The 19,456-nt window shown below is 33.5% G+C and overlaps 1 protein-coding gene across 6 annotated transcripts in view; it reads right to left on the bottom strand.

Moving 5' to 3' along the window:
* LOC118185560 (chondroitin sulfate N-acetylgalactosaminyltransferase 1-like) overlaps positions 1 to 19,456 on the bottom strand; it is a 230,042-nt gene that overhangs the window by 48,355 nt on the left and 162,231 nt on the right. The window contains exon 1 of one of the 6 annotated variants that reach the window (XM_085822692.1): positions 14,597 to 14,717. The exons of the other annotated variants lie outside the window; for them this stretch is intronic. Coding sequence (XP_085678818.1) covers positions 14,597 to 14,605 — 9 coding nt within the window. The 5' untranslated portion in view covers positions 14,606 to 14,717. Of the gene's footprint in view, positions 1 to 14,596; positions 14,718 to 19,456 lie in introns of those variants that run through there. 6 annotated transcript variants of the gene reach the window in all.

The raw sequence follows: 19,456 nt of genomic DNA, 5'->3' as shown, positions 1-19,456 counted from the left end.
AGACACAGATATTGTTCCCATAGAATATTGCTATCATAGCATAAATGAGTTAAGATGATATAATCTTGGGTAAGAATTTAAATAAAATTCTTGTGATTTTTTGATGCTTTCAATATTAACTTCGCTATGCAAGAAGCAAATTAATATTTCGATTTGCTTCAAAATAAACTGAAAATAATAACCATAATCAAGCATAGTACCAATCCTAGACCGCCGGCCGCCAAGTGCAAGTTAAAATTGGCCACTCTTTTTCGCATACATATAATATGTTTGATAATCATTTCGCCGCCCTTAAATTTGGCTGCCCACGTGCTGTGTACCATCTTGTCTCTTGCTAGGATCGTCCCAATTAAGCAATAAGACCAGGAACTGGAATAGATGCAGTATTTTCAAGATACCTCGAACGAATTCAGCTTAAAACATTTATACTCTATTTTAAATATCACAAACCATTTGTTAATTTTGAAGGTAGGGAAAAGAATAAAAGGTGTTATTTTTCATTGTACATAAAATAATTTGTCATTAATCATTTTCATAATGTCATATATGTCATAATGTCATATTTTCATAATGTCATATATGTTCATAATGTCATATTTTTTAGATGAAATTTCACATCAACCCCGTGATTTTTGACGCTTATATATTAAAAGCGGATGTCAAACATTTTGTATATTATTTTTTAGAATAAGTATAAAGTTTTGCTAAACATAACTGCAAGAGCAAAGGAGAAGCCAAGGCGTTTAAAGAGTTAGCTTTCGTAAATTTGAAAAAAAAAAATTTTTTTCTAAATTTTAACAGTTGATTTTCCCCATTTTTCTACTCCAAAGAATATAATGGTTTCTATTAACTTGAGTTCGTATCAGATTACAAGTATCTTGCGGCTTTTTACACTATACCCCTGGCCGGTAGTCACTTTAATGTACTTTAAAAGTTTTTAAATATGTACTAAATTCAAAGAAATTTTAATGTTTACCAATCATAACTACCAGACATTCTATTGATAATACAAAAGGGCGAGTGAGATGGGAATCATGCTCATCAAATACACTGCATAGTTTCTGCATAGTTAAAAATCCTACAACTATTAGTGAATTGGCACGGTATATTTTAAAGACACAAATATACACATATTTAGGCCCTTATGCTTTATGTAATTATCTTATGCACTTCCCTTTATGTAATTATCCGGCTACTTAGTTTAAGGAGTTTAATCTCATATAATAACAGGGAGAAAGTAAATTAAAAGCCTTTTAACCACTTCAGCGGCTTAAAATTACAAAACCTTTTCCCCACCCAATTTTATCTTTTTCATTCTCATTTATTCTTTCTTATCAACAAACATGCCTATGTACTTTTTATTTAAACAGACCACCCAAGGTTTTTATGTAGGTCGTATCCATTACGAAATATGGTTGCTTATTTTAAACACTTTCTTTTTCGCCTCGTTGAGTTGCTGTTTATAGACTAGAAATTTTATATCAGTTAAGTGTTAGATAAAGAACATTCCTTTTTTTCATTCTGCAGTTCCAACTTTAATTCAATTATGAAGGAAATAAATAACGAGATCCAGTTGTAAACATAATTTAGGTTAAAAAAAAAGAAAGTAAAAATATTTGAAAATAAATACATTTTATTGGTACTCGGCTTACTTCAATTTCTTCCTTTACCAGACAACTGCATTAGCTTTATAAGACACCTAGATAAATTATTCGTAAAGTATGCTTTTTTCATAATTGCTTTTTCACAGTTAACACGTTATCGCCTTATTACAATCTTTTATTTAATTCTTATTACAATCTTTATTTTTATACAGAGATGACCACTGGCCGAGCTAATCGCTGAACACTAGTAGTTCGAATCCCAAAGAACGGGTTGGAAGCATGGGCGTTCTAGTCGTTTTTCCCATGTGTAACGTTTATACGAGCAGTTTCCCTTAGAAAGTACTCCACGAAGGCATCCTTCCTTAGCCAGATAGCCCTCGAATACTTTGCCATAATGAAATAAACCAAACCACACAGATTCAGATTAAAATTCAGCAAAAGTTTATTTACCCATGTTTAGTTGGCTGCATTTAAAAACAGAACGAACGACTGAAATTGTAGATTTCTGCTTGACAATTAGGTTTAACACTTACTTGATTTACCTCAGGATATTACAGTTACCTAGATCAGCGGTCGTCAACCCTTAGAACTTCACGGGCCATTACATATATAGTTTTATATTTGGAGGATCACTCATATGAATTAAAAAAAAGGTAAATACATTTATACAATAATAATCAGCAAACTACACATATTTCGTTCACATTGAAAAATTGGGATTACATGAAAAGTACAAAAAATCTTACCTTCTTGTACAGAAAGATTCACATTTCCATATCACTGAAAAGAACTTCACGGAAAACAAGAACAAATCGGCAAAAGCAAAGCAATATCAATAAACGGATAGTCTTATGCCGCCAATTTTTAATTATTGTAAACACAACAATCATAGCTTACTCATCAATGGCCCCATCGATCAACAGTTAGACAAAAACAAAAAAGGAAACTTCCAGTGATGCAATTATAAACAAGAATGCTGACGGTTCTCATAAAAATCCATCAGGTTGCCTATTGACACGGAGAAAAACTGTGTTATTAACGACTACAGTAGCATATGTTTGTAATTCAAAAGCAAAGATAATTCCAGTTCGTGCTAATATTGGTAACAGCAGCATATCCATGGATGCCAACTCTCACTTTCAAATGTCGCTAGATCCACCTGCAAAAGTAGCTAAAAAATCGCTAAATTCAGAAGGAATTTCGCTAAAAGTAGTAGCTAAAATTCTAAAAAAGTATAATCCATATTCCATAATAGGTTTTGTTATTCATCATTTTTTAAACTGAATCTTCATAAAAATATAAATAATGTTCCAATTTTTCTGCGGGCCAGCAAAACGTTATCACGGACCGCTGGCTGATTATTGGCGACCGCTGACCTAGATCAAATTTTCTCGAATAAAATATCTAATTTTCCCCTTAGTTTATCACAATTAGGATACTTACCAACCCCAAGCAAAAAACGGGAATCGCTGTAACCTCAGACAAAACTGCGTTTTCTAAGCAGATTGGCCCTTGTCTTCACATTTAGCAGTTTTCCATTCCACAAAGCACGAGATGTTATTAATCTAGCTAACTTGTTTATTTACATCAGTCACGTGATGTCTGAGAACATCAGAATTTATTACATTATTAACTCAGAAGGCTGCCATGTACGCTTAATCACAAAGGCAGACAACCGGTCGCGTCCTCTAGTATACCATCCAAAATGCTGGCAAGGGGTTATGTGGGATCCTGAAACCAAACTTTTGTGTACTCTTCATGCGTGTCACTTTAACCCTGCTCTAAACGAATATTGCAACATTAATCACATGAAAGACAGCTTTAAATTCAGCTTAAGTTTTAGTAAAATTTGAAATAATCGTCACCACTTTAATTCTACAAAATAATTTTGCAATATTTCCTTGTAGATCTCCAAAACTTCTTTTTAAGTCGACTAAAAAGTCACTTTTACTGTGTTAATTATGCCAAATTAATGTATTTTTTTCTTACAAACCGTAAATTTTACACGCATGAAAATGTTATCTTAGTTTAAAAGGAAGGCGATTAGTGAGTTTGGCTGGCTTTTGCTTGGGTTGCAAGCCTCAGTGCGTAGACATGCCCGGTTGAGCCCTTTCGTGCCCTGTGGAATGGCGTGGCGTCTTTCGTCATTTTCCTCAGCTGGACGGATGTGCATGTTCTTGTCACTTCCTGGTCATTACTATAACGAATCCTGGTATTTAATAGCTTTTGTACGGTTGTCTCTTGGCACCATTTATTAGTAAGGATTGGAAGTGTGGCGACGCGAGATACCAGTGTGTTGAAGATGGCAAATGACCTTGAAGGTCTAGCTGGGATCCGTCATGTAGAAGCCGAGCTTCGTACCGTGAGTCCAAAAGCAAGTTTTGGCCTTTCATGCGATATTCAGATCTCTTTCCTGCTGTGAACACCTGTTTTGGTTTCAGGATCCCACATAACCCCTTGCCAGCATTTTCATTTTGGATGGTATACTAGAGGACGCGACCGGTTGTCTGCCTTTGTGATTAAGCGTACATGGCAGCCTTCTGAGTTAATAATGTAATAAATTCTGATGTTCTCAGACATCACGTGACTGATGTAAATAAACAAGGTCATTCTTCCTCTTCTTTGGGAATACATCCCATTGCGTTAATGGCTTCAGCCCCGGTGTTTCGCATGCGCAATTGGCTCTTTGGCTGCAAGGCGTCATAGCGCGTGTAACGTCATTCATCTCTTTTCCCTAGGTGAGAGAAGGTGAGTGTTCTTGTAACGTCTGTGATCATTCTCTGTGGTGAACCCGGGCATTTGTTCCCTTTCTATCGTACAGCCAAACTAAAAGCCATTTTCGGCCTATTAGGTCTGTATTCAGATCTCTTTCCTAGTACTAGCGCGTGGCTGGACATTGGGACCACTGTACATGATGCAGTACGATGACCACTATCCTACGATTTTCTTTCAGTGTGCTGCAAATTAGCATACAGTTTTCTAATCCATTCACGGAAAAAAGATTCAGAATCAATAACCAAAATTTATGCATAATACACACATAAATACTTGCTTTTCTGAAACATTAAAAAATTCAAGAGCAAACCATGCCAAACACAATCTTCGAAAAGTTCGTTCCGCCGGACATATGCGTTTTCCCAGACCTTTACATATTATTACAATGATACTAAAAAGGGAGTAGATATCGGATTAGATGAAGGCAAAAACAATTCATGAGCAGCAGCCCCAAAAATTGCAATCTAAAGCCCAACGATAGACAGTTTGTGGGTTAAGAAGTGTGAAACGACACGCTCTGGTATTACACAAGGAAAATATTTTTTTAGTAATGCCACAGTTTAGGCTTAACATATTTTTTAGGTTCAAGCCAGGATATGCTTTTGAAATTACTTAACAGTTTACTGAAACATTAAACTTTAATTATTCAATTTTATTTTTCTTTGGACATGATTTTATTCAAGAATGGTTTCTTCGTTTTCATTACATCACAAAATTTACAAGAAATTTCTGAATTAATTTTAATATTTAGCAGATGTTTAATAAGAGGTACATAAAAGTCCTCATCTTTCCGCAGGCCAAATATTCTTCATAATTAAAAAAACCTCTGTCAGCTGGACAAAAATGTTCCAGGAAAAGACTTCGCAAACTTAACCATTTTAGAAATACTGCCACATGAAAACACGAAAACAACTTAAACACACTGCCCCTGTTTGCTCCAAGGTTGGCTGAGAGATGCAAGGTCTTAAGAGAATGTTTAAAAATGCAGTATCGAACATACAGGTCTAAAGTTTAAAAACTTCTCGGAAGATATAAAATTATCGAACCCTGAACATTTTTGCAACTCCGAACAGCAGTTTAGAAAACAGGACAGTCCTGGTTAATCCGGGACGTATGGTAAACCTATCTCTCCTTGAGTCTACAAAAGTCGCATATGACCACTGTCAGAGGAATTTAGTTATCTACACTGTGCAATGTTTCGATTTCAGGGAGCCCTTACTGAGCAATGATTCTCTATCTCCTCTTATACCATCAACTGCAACGAATCAGAATGCTTCAAACACAACAGAGAAACTAAAAGGGCGTGGCTAATATGTTTATAACCAGATAACATAAATATACAGAACTCTCTGAAACTCCCCGCTAGAGAAAACCGTGAAGTAATCATAACTGTGTCTCTGCCTCGTAAAGAAAATTAACGTAGAGCTGAACTGGCGATTTTAACACTTATTTCCATGCATATATTACTTGCTTATTAATTTATTATTAACATTGTTAGTAATGTTGATATTGATTATTAGCCTTTTGGTAGAATATATCTTTGTTAGAGAGGTAATCCTATCAAATCGAAGTTGGTTCTTTGGAGCCAAAATTTTTAAAACAACAATTATTTTTGCAGAATGACTAGACATTGGCTAAAGGTATCCATCTATTAAGTTGTTCTATATTAAAAGTGATGAAAAAGGCTTAGGAGTAAATATTTATTGATGCAGAGGAAAGTGTGGAACCTTAGAATATTCCCTTATACGGAATATATAAAAATAGAAGCCTACAAGGAACTTAGACAAAGTAAAATTTAAAAGCTCACCTGGATAGAAATGCGCTGGAAAATTTTAATGTACAGATAAAATCTATTAACAAAAATATCCATCAGAAGTTTAAAAAAACAATTGTTCGGAAGAGTGAGATCTGAAAGAACGTGAATATTAAACAGTTTATTTATTTAAAAGATTTCCGTAAAATACGCAGTGACTGATGTTGCAGACAAAACGACAAGACCTAGAGTGTCACAGGAAAATTTGGCTCGAAGGAAACTGGAAAAATAAATTGGAAACTCACGATAAATAACTAGAGAAGCTTGCATTTAAGCATTTGCTATGTACTTTAAAAGTTTCTCAAGACACGAAAAGCATATCAATTTTATTTTCACTTTGTGGAGTTAATCATCCGATGGAGTCCTAGTCCACAGAATATCCATATTTTAAGGCATTTTTCAGCAAGCTTGAAATTATTGTTTTCGTTTTCCAGTGCAGATTTGGTGCAACGATTCTTCTCTGTTTCCACACACGATTTTGTCAAAACTGAGGATGGTTTTTTCATAGTCTAAAATTTCACAGTCTACCATTGAATAAAGGAAATTTATTCATAATTCCACTTTACCTGAATCAAACTTTTGAAAACGTTAACTGTTGTGAAATTCTTCTCGCTAAATAGATAACCTATTTTTAGTAGTTTTGAAGTCTTGCGTTTTGTGGATATTAAAATTTTCGGGAGATGTTTCTAGGGAACTAATTTTGTAACTTAATCGAGAACAAATCGCACAAGGCCAAGCATATAAAGCTTTTGAACAAATATCCTTTGAATATGAAAGGAGTCTAGACCATAATCCATTCATGGAGTATAGTCTAGACTCCTTTCAAATTCAAGAAAGAGAATCTTCTTTTTGAGAGTGGATGCATTAAGCCAGCGCTTGCAACATTATTAATAAATAAGTTTACTAAAAGTGTCTGGAAATGTGTCCTACACCCTTTTTACAATTCAGCTTAAATGTCCTCTATAATCATCCGAAGGGAGCGATAATGATTCATGAGTAATATCCTGAGTTATAGCAACAAATCCGATAAATTATGTCTCATGTTCTCCAAAATTAAAAAGACAGGGAAAGCTGAAGTTTAAGTAAATAAAGTTAGGAATAATTTTTCAATATGAAGAGGTCTTTGCCTCGTCTTTTTTCCCAGACCATGCCTTCAATGGAACGTTTTATTATGATGAAGCGGTTGAGAAAGTGTGGTGGTAGAAGACTTCGCCAGTGGAAGACTAAAAATATGGTTGCTTTACTATGCATCACACTAAACTTCTAGATGCACATAGACTCGTACGGAAAGTCATTTATTTGTCCACATTTTCATCCAGTAATTTTACTTACTTTCTAGGCTAAGGGCTGAATGACACAGAATGAACAAAGGGAGCCAAATGACACAGAATTCCAAACTTGCTTCTCTTAGAGAACTTCCAAGAAAACGGTGGGTGACAAATGACACCCACCGTTTTCTTGATGCTAAACATGTATCGTTTACAGGCTTTCCAAGAAGCATTCCAGTCATAGTACAGACATTGGGAGCATAACTGTAGAAGCTGACTAGTAACCAGAAAGTTTGTGTTGCCACAGATATTTTTGTAATTTAATCCTCTTTGTGACAAAATTTTCGCCATGTTTCCACCTTGCGCGCATGATATTTTAAAAATGGCTAATGCTACATCCTTGAAGTTGTATGGAATTCTTTATATGGGCACTATTTTCTAACTGAACCAAAAATCTGATGAATATTTTAATATTGAAAAATTTTATGGACGAAAACATTACAGATTTTTTTAATAAAATACATTTTATAAACACAACTCAAAATGAAATAAAAATTTAACATGAAATTTTTAGAATTTTAGATTCACAGTAGTTTCCAAATGTTATAAAAGTTATATATTAAATATGGATTAAATTATGCAACAGAATGTTTTAAACTGTGCGCGCAAGGTGGAAACATAACGAAAAATTTTGTCACAAAGCGGATTAAATTATCAAAATATTTGTGGCAACACAAACTTTCTGATTACTATTTCAGAAAGTAGCTATATTATGTAGTCAGCTGTAAAAAGTTGGAAGTAATTGCTTTTAAAATAAATAAGTTATCTCTATTCTTGCAATAGTCACATATTCGAAGGTCTTGCTGGTTTTAAGGTGTATGTGTCCCCTTAAATAAAATGGAAGGTTCTAATATTTGGCAGTAACAATTTAAAAAGTGAATCGCTGTTTAATAGTCGACGACGCAAAATGCAAAAATGAAAGTAATAGCGCGTCTGGGAAAATTTCCCCTTTGCGCTAAAAAATAAAAAAAAACTTTTGGTTTATACATTTATGTTTCAATTCCTAAATTATACAAAACACAAAGTTTGCATAATCTTTACCAATTTCATATCGCATTATAACATTGTTACGAATTTTGTATATAGATAGATGATTTTAGTGTAGTTATATGTGAAACTGTTGTATTTTTGTGTGTAATGTGATGCGAAACAAATTTTAAGGGAATGCTATGCCAGAAAACTAAGAATACAGGGGCAAATGCATTTAACATTGAGTAAATGTGTATCTCGGTATTTTGGCGAGAAATCGCCAAATGATCGCCAAGTCCCTGTATCACCGTAATATGTATTGAAATTGAATAAATGTAATTGACCTCTGTTAGCTGTAAACGTAATCCCACACTCCTGTTGCTTTCCAGTAATTTCGAAAAGCAGAAAGTACTGGAAATATTTCGGCAGCCTGTTGAAAACTTTAAAAGCCCGGGAAGACAGCATCTGAGTTAAGTTGCTTAGTTATTGATGTTGCGAGTTGTAGTTCACCATGAACTGAGATAAATCAGAGTTAGCTTTCTTGTTAGATGCGCTTTACATTGCTTTGTCTTTAACGTTCTTAGGAGTTTGAAGTGTAACTACTGATTATACTGTATGATACTATGAACACTTGTACGAATATTTCTGTGCAAAATTCCAGAGTTCTGAAATATTTCTTTTGATAAAAATAAATTTTTATTAACTTATTACCGGACTTGTGCATTCAATTTATTACACAACAATGTGTGAAATTTTATATATTTTGGAAGAATTTCTGACAGAATCAAATGGAACGAAAGCCAGAGGAAATCATTTTCAGTAGTAAATCTACAATATATAATATAATAGGCATAGTTTCAGCTTAAAGTAAGCTTTATTTAGACAAAACTACAATCATTCTATTATCTGAAATGAATTTCTAGTAAAAATATTCAGTTACCTTCTCATTTATTTAAAATTTCAATACGACATTGTCTAGTACATCCAGAAGTACTTTATGATTTAAATTTGGCATTTTAAAATCAAAAGGAAATTGAAAATTCTAAAGATGATCTACAATTTGGAGGCAGAGTTACCGGTTAAAGTAACACTAAAAATTATCCCTTTGATTATAATGCGGTATGCTTCCTAAGGAGAGTGTCTCTCGTGAATAACTCTTTAATAAAGCAGCTGCTAATTAAAATTTTAATTAAAATGCTTAAGCCTTGGCAAGCTGTTGTTTTTGGGAAGCTAAATCCGTGGTAGGAAGATCAACGAGATATATAGGATATGAAAACTTTTTAGAGAAAACTGTTTCAGAACTTTTCAAAGATTTAATAAAAAAAGTTTTAAGTGATACTGATTAATTTTGCCCTGTATTGTTGCTGGGAAAGATAATGTCATGCTCCTCATGGTAACAAGAAACATTATAGGTGTATGATTAACACTACCTAGGTTTAGGAATTTCAGGTTTATCTATAATTATATTCTTCTAAATAATTATCAAAATCAGCACATATTCCACTGGAGCTTTCCATATTTTCGATAATTTTCGCCTGTTTGACATTGAAAAACTGAAAAAATATAATAAACTCGAAAAAATATAATAACTGCGAATTTAAAACCGTTAAAAACTGTTATTTTAATTCCAGGTTCAAGACAACAAAACGACACTTTTCGATTATTTTCCAGATATTACATATATATAATTACAAGTTATAATAGAAGTAGAATGAAGGATTTCGTCTCAATATTTATGACTTTTAAAGCAATTTTGAATCATTAAGATTTAGTGAAATTCAATTTACCGGCATTAACTTAAGAGTGAAAAAGCTGTACTTTAATTAGCAAGTTATTTTTATGTTAAATCTATTCTAAACTTCTACTTTTTCGTATCAACTACACCAGAAATGTAATTCAATTGGGTTTTTAAATAGCGAGCGGAGGTGTAAATTAAGAAAGGAAGGGAGAGTTTTGGCAACTCTGCCCAGCAATGCCCTTTATATTTCTATCCACTTGTGATATTAACTGTTATTACATTCTACCCACTTTTGATGTTACCCACTTATATTTCTATCCATTTGTGATATTGTGATTTCGGTGAACACATTTTGGCTTAAGGTAGCTTTCGAATGTCCACATTATTGCAGAGACAGCATCTGGGGATATAACATAAGGGCACGAGGTCTAGTTAGAACTGCCAACAGGACTCAAACAGGTTGACGAACACTTTTAAAGACGGCATTAAAGATTGAAATAAATTTTTAATGTATCCTGTTCTGTCATGCCAATTTTCTCTGAATTTTATCAAGATTTGCGGGCACAGACACCCATAAAAAAGAATAGTGGTACCTCAGTATACGTCATTAATTCGTTCCAGATCCTTGAATACTGGACGTATACCAAACGTTCAGTGTTCCATACTGGACGTACACCAAACGTACTTTTCAGATAAGAAATAAGAATGAACGAAAAATAATTTATCCTTTCTTATAAAAAAATCCTATTATTATTAGTATAACATTATTTAGTTTAAAAATGCAAATGCAGAGGGGGGAATATATACCATACTGTACATAAAAAAACCTGCGCTTGGAATGTTTATAAATGTTTTCTGGATATCCAGATTGAAAGAAATTTTCAATACCCTCAAACTTTTCTTGTTTGGTAACCGATTTCAACCCTTTCGTAACGTTAGCCGATTTAATAGCTTCTTTGTTTTCACAGTCTTATACACCATCTTACTCGGTATACCTTATCCAATAGCTAATTCCCAGGCACACATGCATTGTCATACTTTTCAATAATCTCGTTTTTTACCTTCATGTTGATCCTAACAATTTTCTTCGTTGCTTGACTTTTATTATTACCTTTTGTAAAACTCGTTGTTAATGAATGAGGTAAACAAGTGTATAACAAGCACTCATGACTCATAGGAATTGATAGTAAATATCACATACCAAAGAAGAATGTTCGTGTCCAAATAAGACATATGCCTATTTCGACTACTTCAAAGCGTATTTTATATTTTTAAATGCAGTTGATTAGAACGGTATTATTAAAGTTTTTAAAAAATATTATTTTATTCAGTATATAGAATGCAGAAAAGTAACACACAAAGAAAAATCATTGCTCTGCATTATTGCTAGGTCTCTTGATCTGTCAAACGAGGTAAGATTACACTAAGCGATTTAAGTTTCGGTTTGATTCAGAAATGCTATCTCGCGGTCACTTAAAATCAGAGAGCTGTTCATAATGAAGGATTAAATATTTCGCTTTAAAAATCAATTACTATTAGCAGTTTCACTATAGTTAAAATATCGAACGCTTTTTGAAAAATTGCCAGCCTTTGATACACATTTTTTCAGTAATTCCGAGAAGTAATTTCATTAATTCTGAATTATTATTTGGAAAATCACCTGCTAGCCTATTGAACCTGAAATTCTGCAATAATTTTTGAATTGATTAGCAAGGATATATAAGAAAAATTTAACACTAAATTAATAAAAAAATCTAATGTGGTCATGACTTGATTTTCCTGTATGGTCTAAATATATTTCTTAGAACAATAAAATTATATTAAATATTGTTAGATATTTACAACAATAAACTGTTATTAAATGTCGTTAGAAAAACAACATATACAAATTGTTACTATAAACGCAGTTAAACTTCGTTATTTGTTAAAAATTATTATTATTTTTCTAAATTTGATATTGTCGAAACATGAATATTTTAATGTAAGTGCAGTGTTATGTAACTTCGCCTTTCAGGCAACGCATTTTTATTTTATGCAACATACATCAGCGAATTGTATGCAGCATCACGATGCAAGACGTCTACGGTACTTAAAGACACAACACTTACCTCGGTCTAAGCTACAAGCATCCGGTCGGCCAGGTTTTCTCTAAATTTCCTTTCGAGTTGTCATTACTCCGCTTGGTTTGTCCTTAAAACGGAGGCCTCCTTAAAGGGTTTATCCTTTACCCTTTTAAAGGGCGATTGGGTATTAGGGGAACCAATCGTCAAATTCTGGTAGTAAAGTATCATCCACCATCTTTTAGTTCGGGAGCCACTGTAGAATCATTAGGTTTTCTGAAGCATGAGACGAGAAAAATGTGCAATGCCCTAACCGGGATTCGAACTCGAACCTCTCGAATACGCGCCGAGTGTGCTACCGTTACACCACGAAGATATGCAGAAAGGAGGGAGAAAATACTTTATAGAATATTGTGTTGTTATCACTGATACACACATTTTTATTTTTAACACATGCAATCTTACAACACTGGGCTTACGAAAGTAAAATTACCTAAAGCATTAAATATTACATGTATAAATACTATAAAACGAAAAAAATAGAGAATATCACTTTGCACTTAACAAAAACAGATACGTTCACTGGCCAAGACTGATACATATACGTGAAAAATTTCAAGAAAAATACTTGGCAGATGAGAATTCAAGATTACAGAAACAAGTAAACGAATAAAAAACAAAAAACAACAAATTCAAGCAAATAAATAAACGCAGAAAGCAAGATTAGTAAAATATTGTAAAATTAAAAAACTCGATTACTTTCGTTTCATTAAATACGCATTTGTCCTACAGCAGAAAGCAACAGAAAAACAAAGCAAACAAGGAAAAATATTAAAAATATCGGAAAGCTTTCAGATTTTACATTACGCCCAAAGGAGCGTTTTTATTAACGTTTAGGGCGTTACTTTTGTTTATTAAATATCATATTCTTCGCACTTAAACCATAAAATTCAATTCAACAACAATATCGCAAAATATTTAAAAGAGCATAGAATTTCCGATACATAGTCTCGCGCACTGGAGATAAATTTCGTGCAGTGTTGCCATGGCTCGTTTTGAAATCGTTGAGTTTCTTGATCCTAAACTCATAAATGCTTTAGAAAATACGAAAGAGATAATAAAAGAAATTCCAAATTCGGGCTTCAAGATGCCAATATTCGGATGGAAACGTACGTTATTCAAAATTGAGAAGGCGAGAAACATGTATACGTTTATGCAGATGCTTCATTATTTAATTTCTTTAAATATAATGCAGGGCTGTAATATTTGGTGGCAACAGATTGAAAAGTGAACCGACATTTCAAGTTTTCAATGCAAAATGCCAAAACGAAATTAATAGCCCTTTGAGATAAATAAATAAACTGAGTTTAGAAGTATATTGAAAAAGTAAAAATTCCTTCATTTCCGTTATTATAAATATGTATTTCTGCTGTAACAGAACGAGAAAGCAATTATTCAAATTTTTCAATATTCAAAAGCAACGTGGTGTGGGTAAGCAAAACAACTGGAATTTCATATATATATACAACCAAATTAAAATTTACAAACATGATTTAAAAAATCTGAAAGATTTCAGATTTTATATTACGCCTAAAGAAGCGTTTTTGTTTCACTTATACACATTACACGTTGCGAGAGCATTTGGCCTAATGTTCGTTTAAGCTATAAATATTTAGAAACAGCATATCTTTAGAATTTTCTATAGGCAGTCTCGAGCGCTAGAGATAAAAATGTTTTCTTTCCGTACAGTATTGCCATTTCTCGCTTTGAAATCGTTGAATTTGTTAACGAAAATTTCTTTTAAGTTTTGCAAAATATGAAATAGACAGTAAAAACAATTCGAAATTCAAAATTCTTATCTCCAGATGCCCACATTCGAATGGAGGATTACGTTCTTCAAAATCGGATGGCTCTAGGTACCGTTGTTTTTTCACAATGTGAGAAATATACATACATTTATGCAGATTCTTCATTATTCAGTTTCTTTAAGTATAGTGATAATATTTGGTGGCAACAATTTGAAAACTGATATGCCATTTATAGTGAACCGACGCAAAATGCTGTTTAGACATTAATAGCTCTTCTGGGCTAACGCTCTTTTTGACTTAAAAATGACTTCTGGAACTTCGCAAGCTTATAAAGCAAGAAAGGTTCTGCTTTAACAACCGCTTTAGTATTTGCTATAATAAATGTATTCTCCAGCTTTGATTAAATGCCACAGAGTATACAATTAATAAAAGTTTTTTAATATCAACTACTTTAAACTACTGTATCATAAAGAAAACAAAATATCAGAAAACTTATCTTACCTTGAGCATATTCTTATTTTACGGAAAGAAATAAAAGCAAAAGTCATTAAAGGGCATTCTCATTTTGCTTTGGTATGTCACGTGCCGTAAAAGCATTTATTCTTTCACAATGCGACTGCAAATTGTTGAGGGAATCTCCTCAATTCCCGAAATTTTCATTCCATGCCGGATATGTGACTGGCAGGACAAGAAGTAGAGCGCAGCTGGACTAACGTCCGGAAGATGAGAATCGAGTGGGAAGCGGTAGAAAGACTAGGGGGGGGGCAGAAAAAACACAGTAAGAAGACGAAAATGAGATAGTGGTTCCTTTTCTTAATCTGATTTGAATTAAGCAAACACTCCAGGATATAAGAACGTAAAAAAATAGGAGCTTTGTCGTCGAATTAAATCCTCAGAGGCAGACGATAGGAACGACAGACCGTAGAAGTTGTACGATTACAAATTTAATCGCAGAGGATTCTTTTTGAAAGTCATGTTTATTTTCATTCCTGGACTCGAAATCTTGAAGAGGAAGGGGGAATGTAGTTCTTAAAGCGCTTCTTATTTGTGGATCGAATAGAATTCTAAATTAATTTAATGCGGAATTCTTCCACGATCTCATAAAAATTCTTGAAGAAAACAAATTTTTGGAGGAAAATGAGTGTTTATTAATGTAGATCAAAAGATCAAAGGAAAAGAAAGAGATTGTTGGTTACCTCAAATAAAAAAAGTTGTTGAAATTGCTTAAATAAAGGAAGAATTTTTTTTGGGGGGGGGAAGGAATGCACATCCATAAATGGAGCCAAAGATGGAGACCATCCTGTACATAAAACTCTATAAATTCAATTAATTTCCTGATATCCGAGTTAATAAAGCACCTTACTTCACTTTGTCATCTTTTGAATTTAAAATATTACCCCGAGGTTATTTATAAATTCTATAGTTATTTTGAAGCAGGAATTGTTTTCAAAATCTCTGTAAGGAATTTTCTCCTTCCTTAGTTTCTTCGTTTGCAAGGCATTTTTTCTTTCCTTCTGCTTCAGTTGCATAACAGGTAAACACGTCCGGCTAGCAATCGGAAGGTCCAGAGTTCGAATCTCAATGAGGGCATAGTTGATGTCTTGACTTTCCTGGCTTCGGAAAAAAAAAATCTAATGGTTCTAAAGTCGCGTCCGAACTAAAAATGTAGTGGACGATGATTTGTTCCTGTCAAGGATTTGGATGATTAGTTCACCCTCTTTCCAGTTGCCATTTACGTAGGAAAAAACGCAAGGTATTTTCTCCTCCTTTCTCACATGCCTTCGCGAGGGGCATAATTAAAAGCACGTCTAACTAGCAGTTGAATGGTCGATAGTCCAAATCCCGACAAGGGCATTGCACATTTTTCACGTCTCCTTGCTCTGAAATAAAATACCTAATGTCTTCTTCTTTGTCCATCTGAAGTTTAATCTATAAGGCTATAAGGAAATGTAGCATTTCCCTGTGCATGTTTACGTGGTGTAAATGGAAAAAAAAATTACAGGAACAAGCATACGAAACACCAGGACTTTATCATGTAGTGATGCTGGTACTAGCCTTTGATGATATTAATCCAGCCCATCCAAATGAAAAATCCGTTGTCCGAATCAGTTGATTTTTCATGTTACCTGCTTCTAAATACCTTTTACTTTCTATCACGATTAATAACTAGAAAGTTTACTCTTGTGAGACGTCGCTGTCGCCTAGTCCGCTTAAAAGTAACCACTCCTTTGTGTCTTCTTTGAAGTCAATATTGGGAGGAACCTAGAATTGGTTGGCTACTATATCCTCCCTTTTTCCAGCATACCTTCGTGGTGTAACGGTGGCACACTCGGCGCATATTCAAGAGGTTCCGGTTCCAGTCCCGGCGTAGGCATTGCTCATTTTTCATGTTTCCTGCTTCAAAATAACCTACATTAACTCTATCTTAGAGATTTATTTAAAACAGCTGCACCAGATTCTCTAATAAATAAAAGAAGAATGGTAATCCTAGTAAACGATAGATGAACTCACATTTTTTGATATAATACTTATAGAAACGAAATCTCAGTGACGTTAAATAATAACTTAAAAGTGAACTTTCAGTCAGTCTATGTGGTCAATGGAGAGCATGAACTTTCTAAGACTACATGAAGTGAACTTTATTCAGTTATGTTATCTCCATGACTTTTAAAACAGAATAACTAATACATACTTGATAAAGGGATTCACAGATAAAAATCCTACCCTTTTACTTAGTCCTGACGGTATCTCTATGCATATTCACAGATTGTTTATCCTCATCTTGTATAATATTATTTACCCAGTATAAGTAAAATTTCTTGTATTTTCAGAAAATTTAAGTTAAATGCCGCTGATTCTGATGCCCACGTAGCTGGGTCTGGCAAATTGTACATATCTCCATACAATGAGCACTCTGTTGATAATCTTTTTAAAGGCGGTGCAACTGCTCATTCTTGTGGTGATCTACAGTGGCGCCCGAATTAAACGATAAATATGGATATGGTGGACGATAACTCATCATCACCAGGATTTGGTAATTGAGTTCCCTAATTCCAAATAGTTCTTTAAAAGGGAATGTACTAAATAAAATATTTTCTATCTCCTTCCAGCATGCTTTTGTGGTGTAACGTTAGCACACTCGGAGCGTATTCGAGAGTCCGGGTTCGAGTCCCAGCGAGGAGATACGCTCATTTTCCATGTCTCCTGCTTCAAACATACCTAATGACTTTACAATCACAGCGTCACTTGAACTGAAATACAGTGTTGACGTTATCTCCTTACAATCCGGATTTGGTAGACTAGCTGTCATGCTTTTTCTCAGTTGTCCTTTCAATATGAAAGATTATAAAGAATTATAGCATCTCCCTGTGTCTGCTCTAGTATAAGTGATTATCATGCTCAGTTAGCAAGTGAAAGATCCGTGGTTCGAATCTCGGTCAGAACTGAATTAACGTTTCATGTTTCCTTATTTCAAAACTTCTAATGGTTTCGATGGTCAGAAAGGCCGAAACTAAATTACAGCAGACGATTACTTATCAACATTTAGTTTCCGTGTACCGCCTCTTTCAGGTCGTCTTTTCCATTGCAATGTAAGGAATTATTGTATTACCCAGTGTGTGCTGTCATGCTGTAAGTAGTTAGGCTATTCAGCTAAACAGTTCAAGTCCTATTGTTAATGTCATAGTTTATTTTTCACATTTCCTTGTGCTATATCTATAAGGTTTGAATTTAACGAAGTAGTTCTTGCTTGCAATTTTGCTATGTTTTATTTCTTCTTTTCAATGCAACTTCATCAAAATGTATGCAAATATAACGTTTTTTAAAGAGGTTTCAATAGAAATTTATGAATAAAGATAACAGCTTTAGTCATCTAAGAGCTATATTTCTTTTTTTTTTTTTAGGAAACCACAATTAAAAAGAGTTTAGGATGAAACTTGTTATATCGACGGAAGTATAATAACTAGTGCCTATATCTTTTTCGAGAGAATTGGTTGGGGTTTATTCTCTTCTAAAGCAGATGTTTTTATTTCCTTGTACGAAATAAAGGAACTATTGTAGTGGCGAAAAATTTCGGGTATCATATAGCAAAGAAAATATTCATTTTGACTGTTATAGAATGAAATTTAACGATGCTTTTGCATAACATCTATACATAAGGACAAAACAAATGATTCTTTTCCCCAAAATGGATTGTAAAATGGATCAATAAGTAATTTTTTCCGTGATGCTTGTACGTACGTATCTACGTCTGTATGTATCTCGAATAACGCAAAAATCAGCAGTATCGGATCGCTGAAATTTTGTATATAGGACTCCTATAGAATGTAGATATGCAGCTTCAGTTTTGGTTGCAATCGGCCGTACCAAAAGTACACGTATATATATCGGTTCGGTGAACTCAGTTTTTATTTTTAAATGTTGGTAAATTGCGAATTTTTTAAGTTAAAAATAATAAAATTATGTTGCTCTTACTTTCCGGTTAAGGGTTTTATACCTTTAGTTAATCTGCATGCAATAGTTGTAGAATTATCAACAAGTTAAAAATTGCTTAAGTGTGGCTAAGTCTAACGGAGCAGCCATATTTATTTACTTTTGAAATTTAGCAGAATAGTGAATTAACTCAGTGATTGCACTTTCAGTGTCTTTTTGCCGAGTGGGACGATAAGTAAACTTTCAGTTTCGTGCACCGAAAAATTCGACTTCTTGCCCGCTGGCCGAATTGCTTGTTTTTGCGTAGAAACTCTAATATTAATTGTAAAAATAATTTTTAATTGTTTTTAACTGTATTTATTGTTTTGTTTTCTCCATATTTTTAAATTTTTAATGAAAATTTTGAAGAACTGCTTTAGTTGAATGAGAAATATATCTCTAATGAAATTCGAGGAAATAAGTTTAAATGAAATGCAACAAAAAATGTGTATAATTTAATAGGATGTACAAGGGAGTCATGTGGTGGCCACATCATGGTTTTTAATTATTTATTTATTTATTTATTTATTTTTTTAAGAACAAAAAGGGTAAAACACTGACGAAGGTCAAGAAAATTATTTGGAGCAGCATGCAGTTCTAGTTACATAAATAGTTAAAATACTTAATTTCTCCAATCTTGTAAAAGTGCATTTTCTTAATAGCAAACAGGAAAAATAAAAGAAGTATTTAATTTTCCAAGGCATTACTTTAAACTAAGTACCGTCTAAAACCGATGTAGTTAGTTTTAATTTTTCATTTCAAAGATTAACGTCTCTCGTCGCCTCTGCTTGCGGCGGAAATGCAATTAAAAGTATTTCCCTTCTCATCCTTCCTAGAAACCCTGATCCATTTCAATTTAAAGGACGGAATTTGCCAGTATTTATTCTTCCT

This window comes from Stegodyphus dumicola, chromosome 8, assembly GCF_044657685.1.
Source record: "Stegodyphus dumicola isolate Sdum_Otavi_A_Nest chromosome 8, ASM4465768v1".
Classification (NCBI taxonomy): Eukaryota; Metazoa; Arthropoda; class Arachnida; order Araneae; family Eresidae; genus Stegodyphus; species Stegodyphus dumicola.
This window is presented reverse-complemented; position numbering and strand designations above follow the sequence as displayed.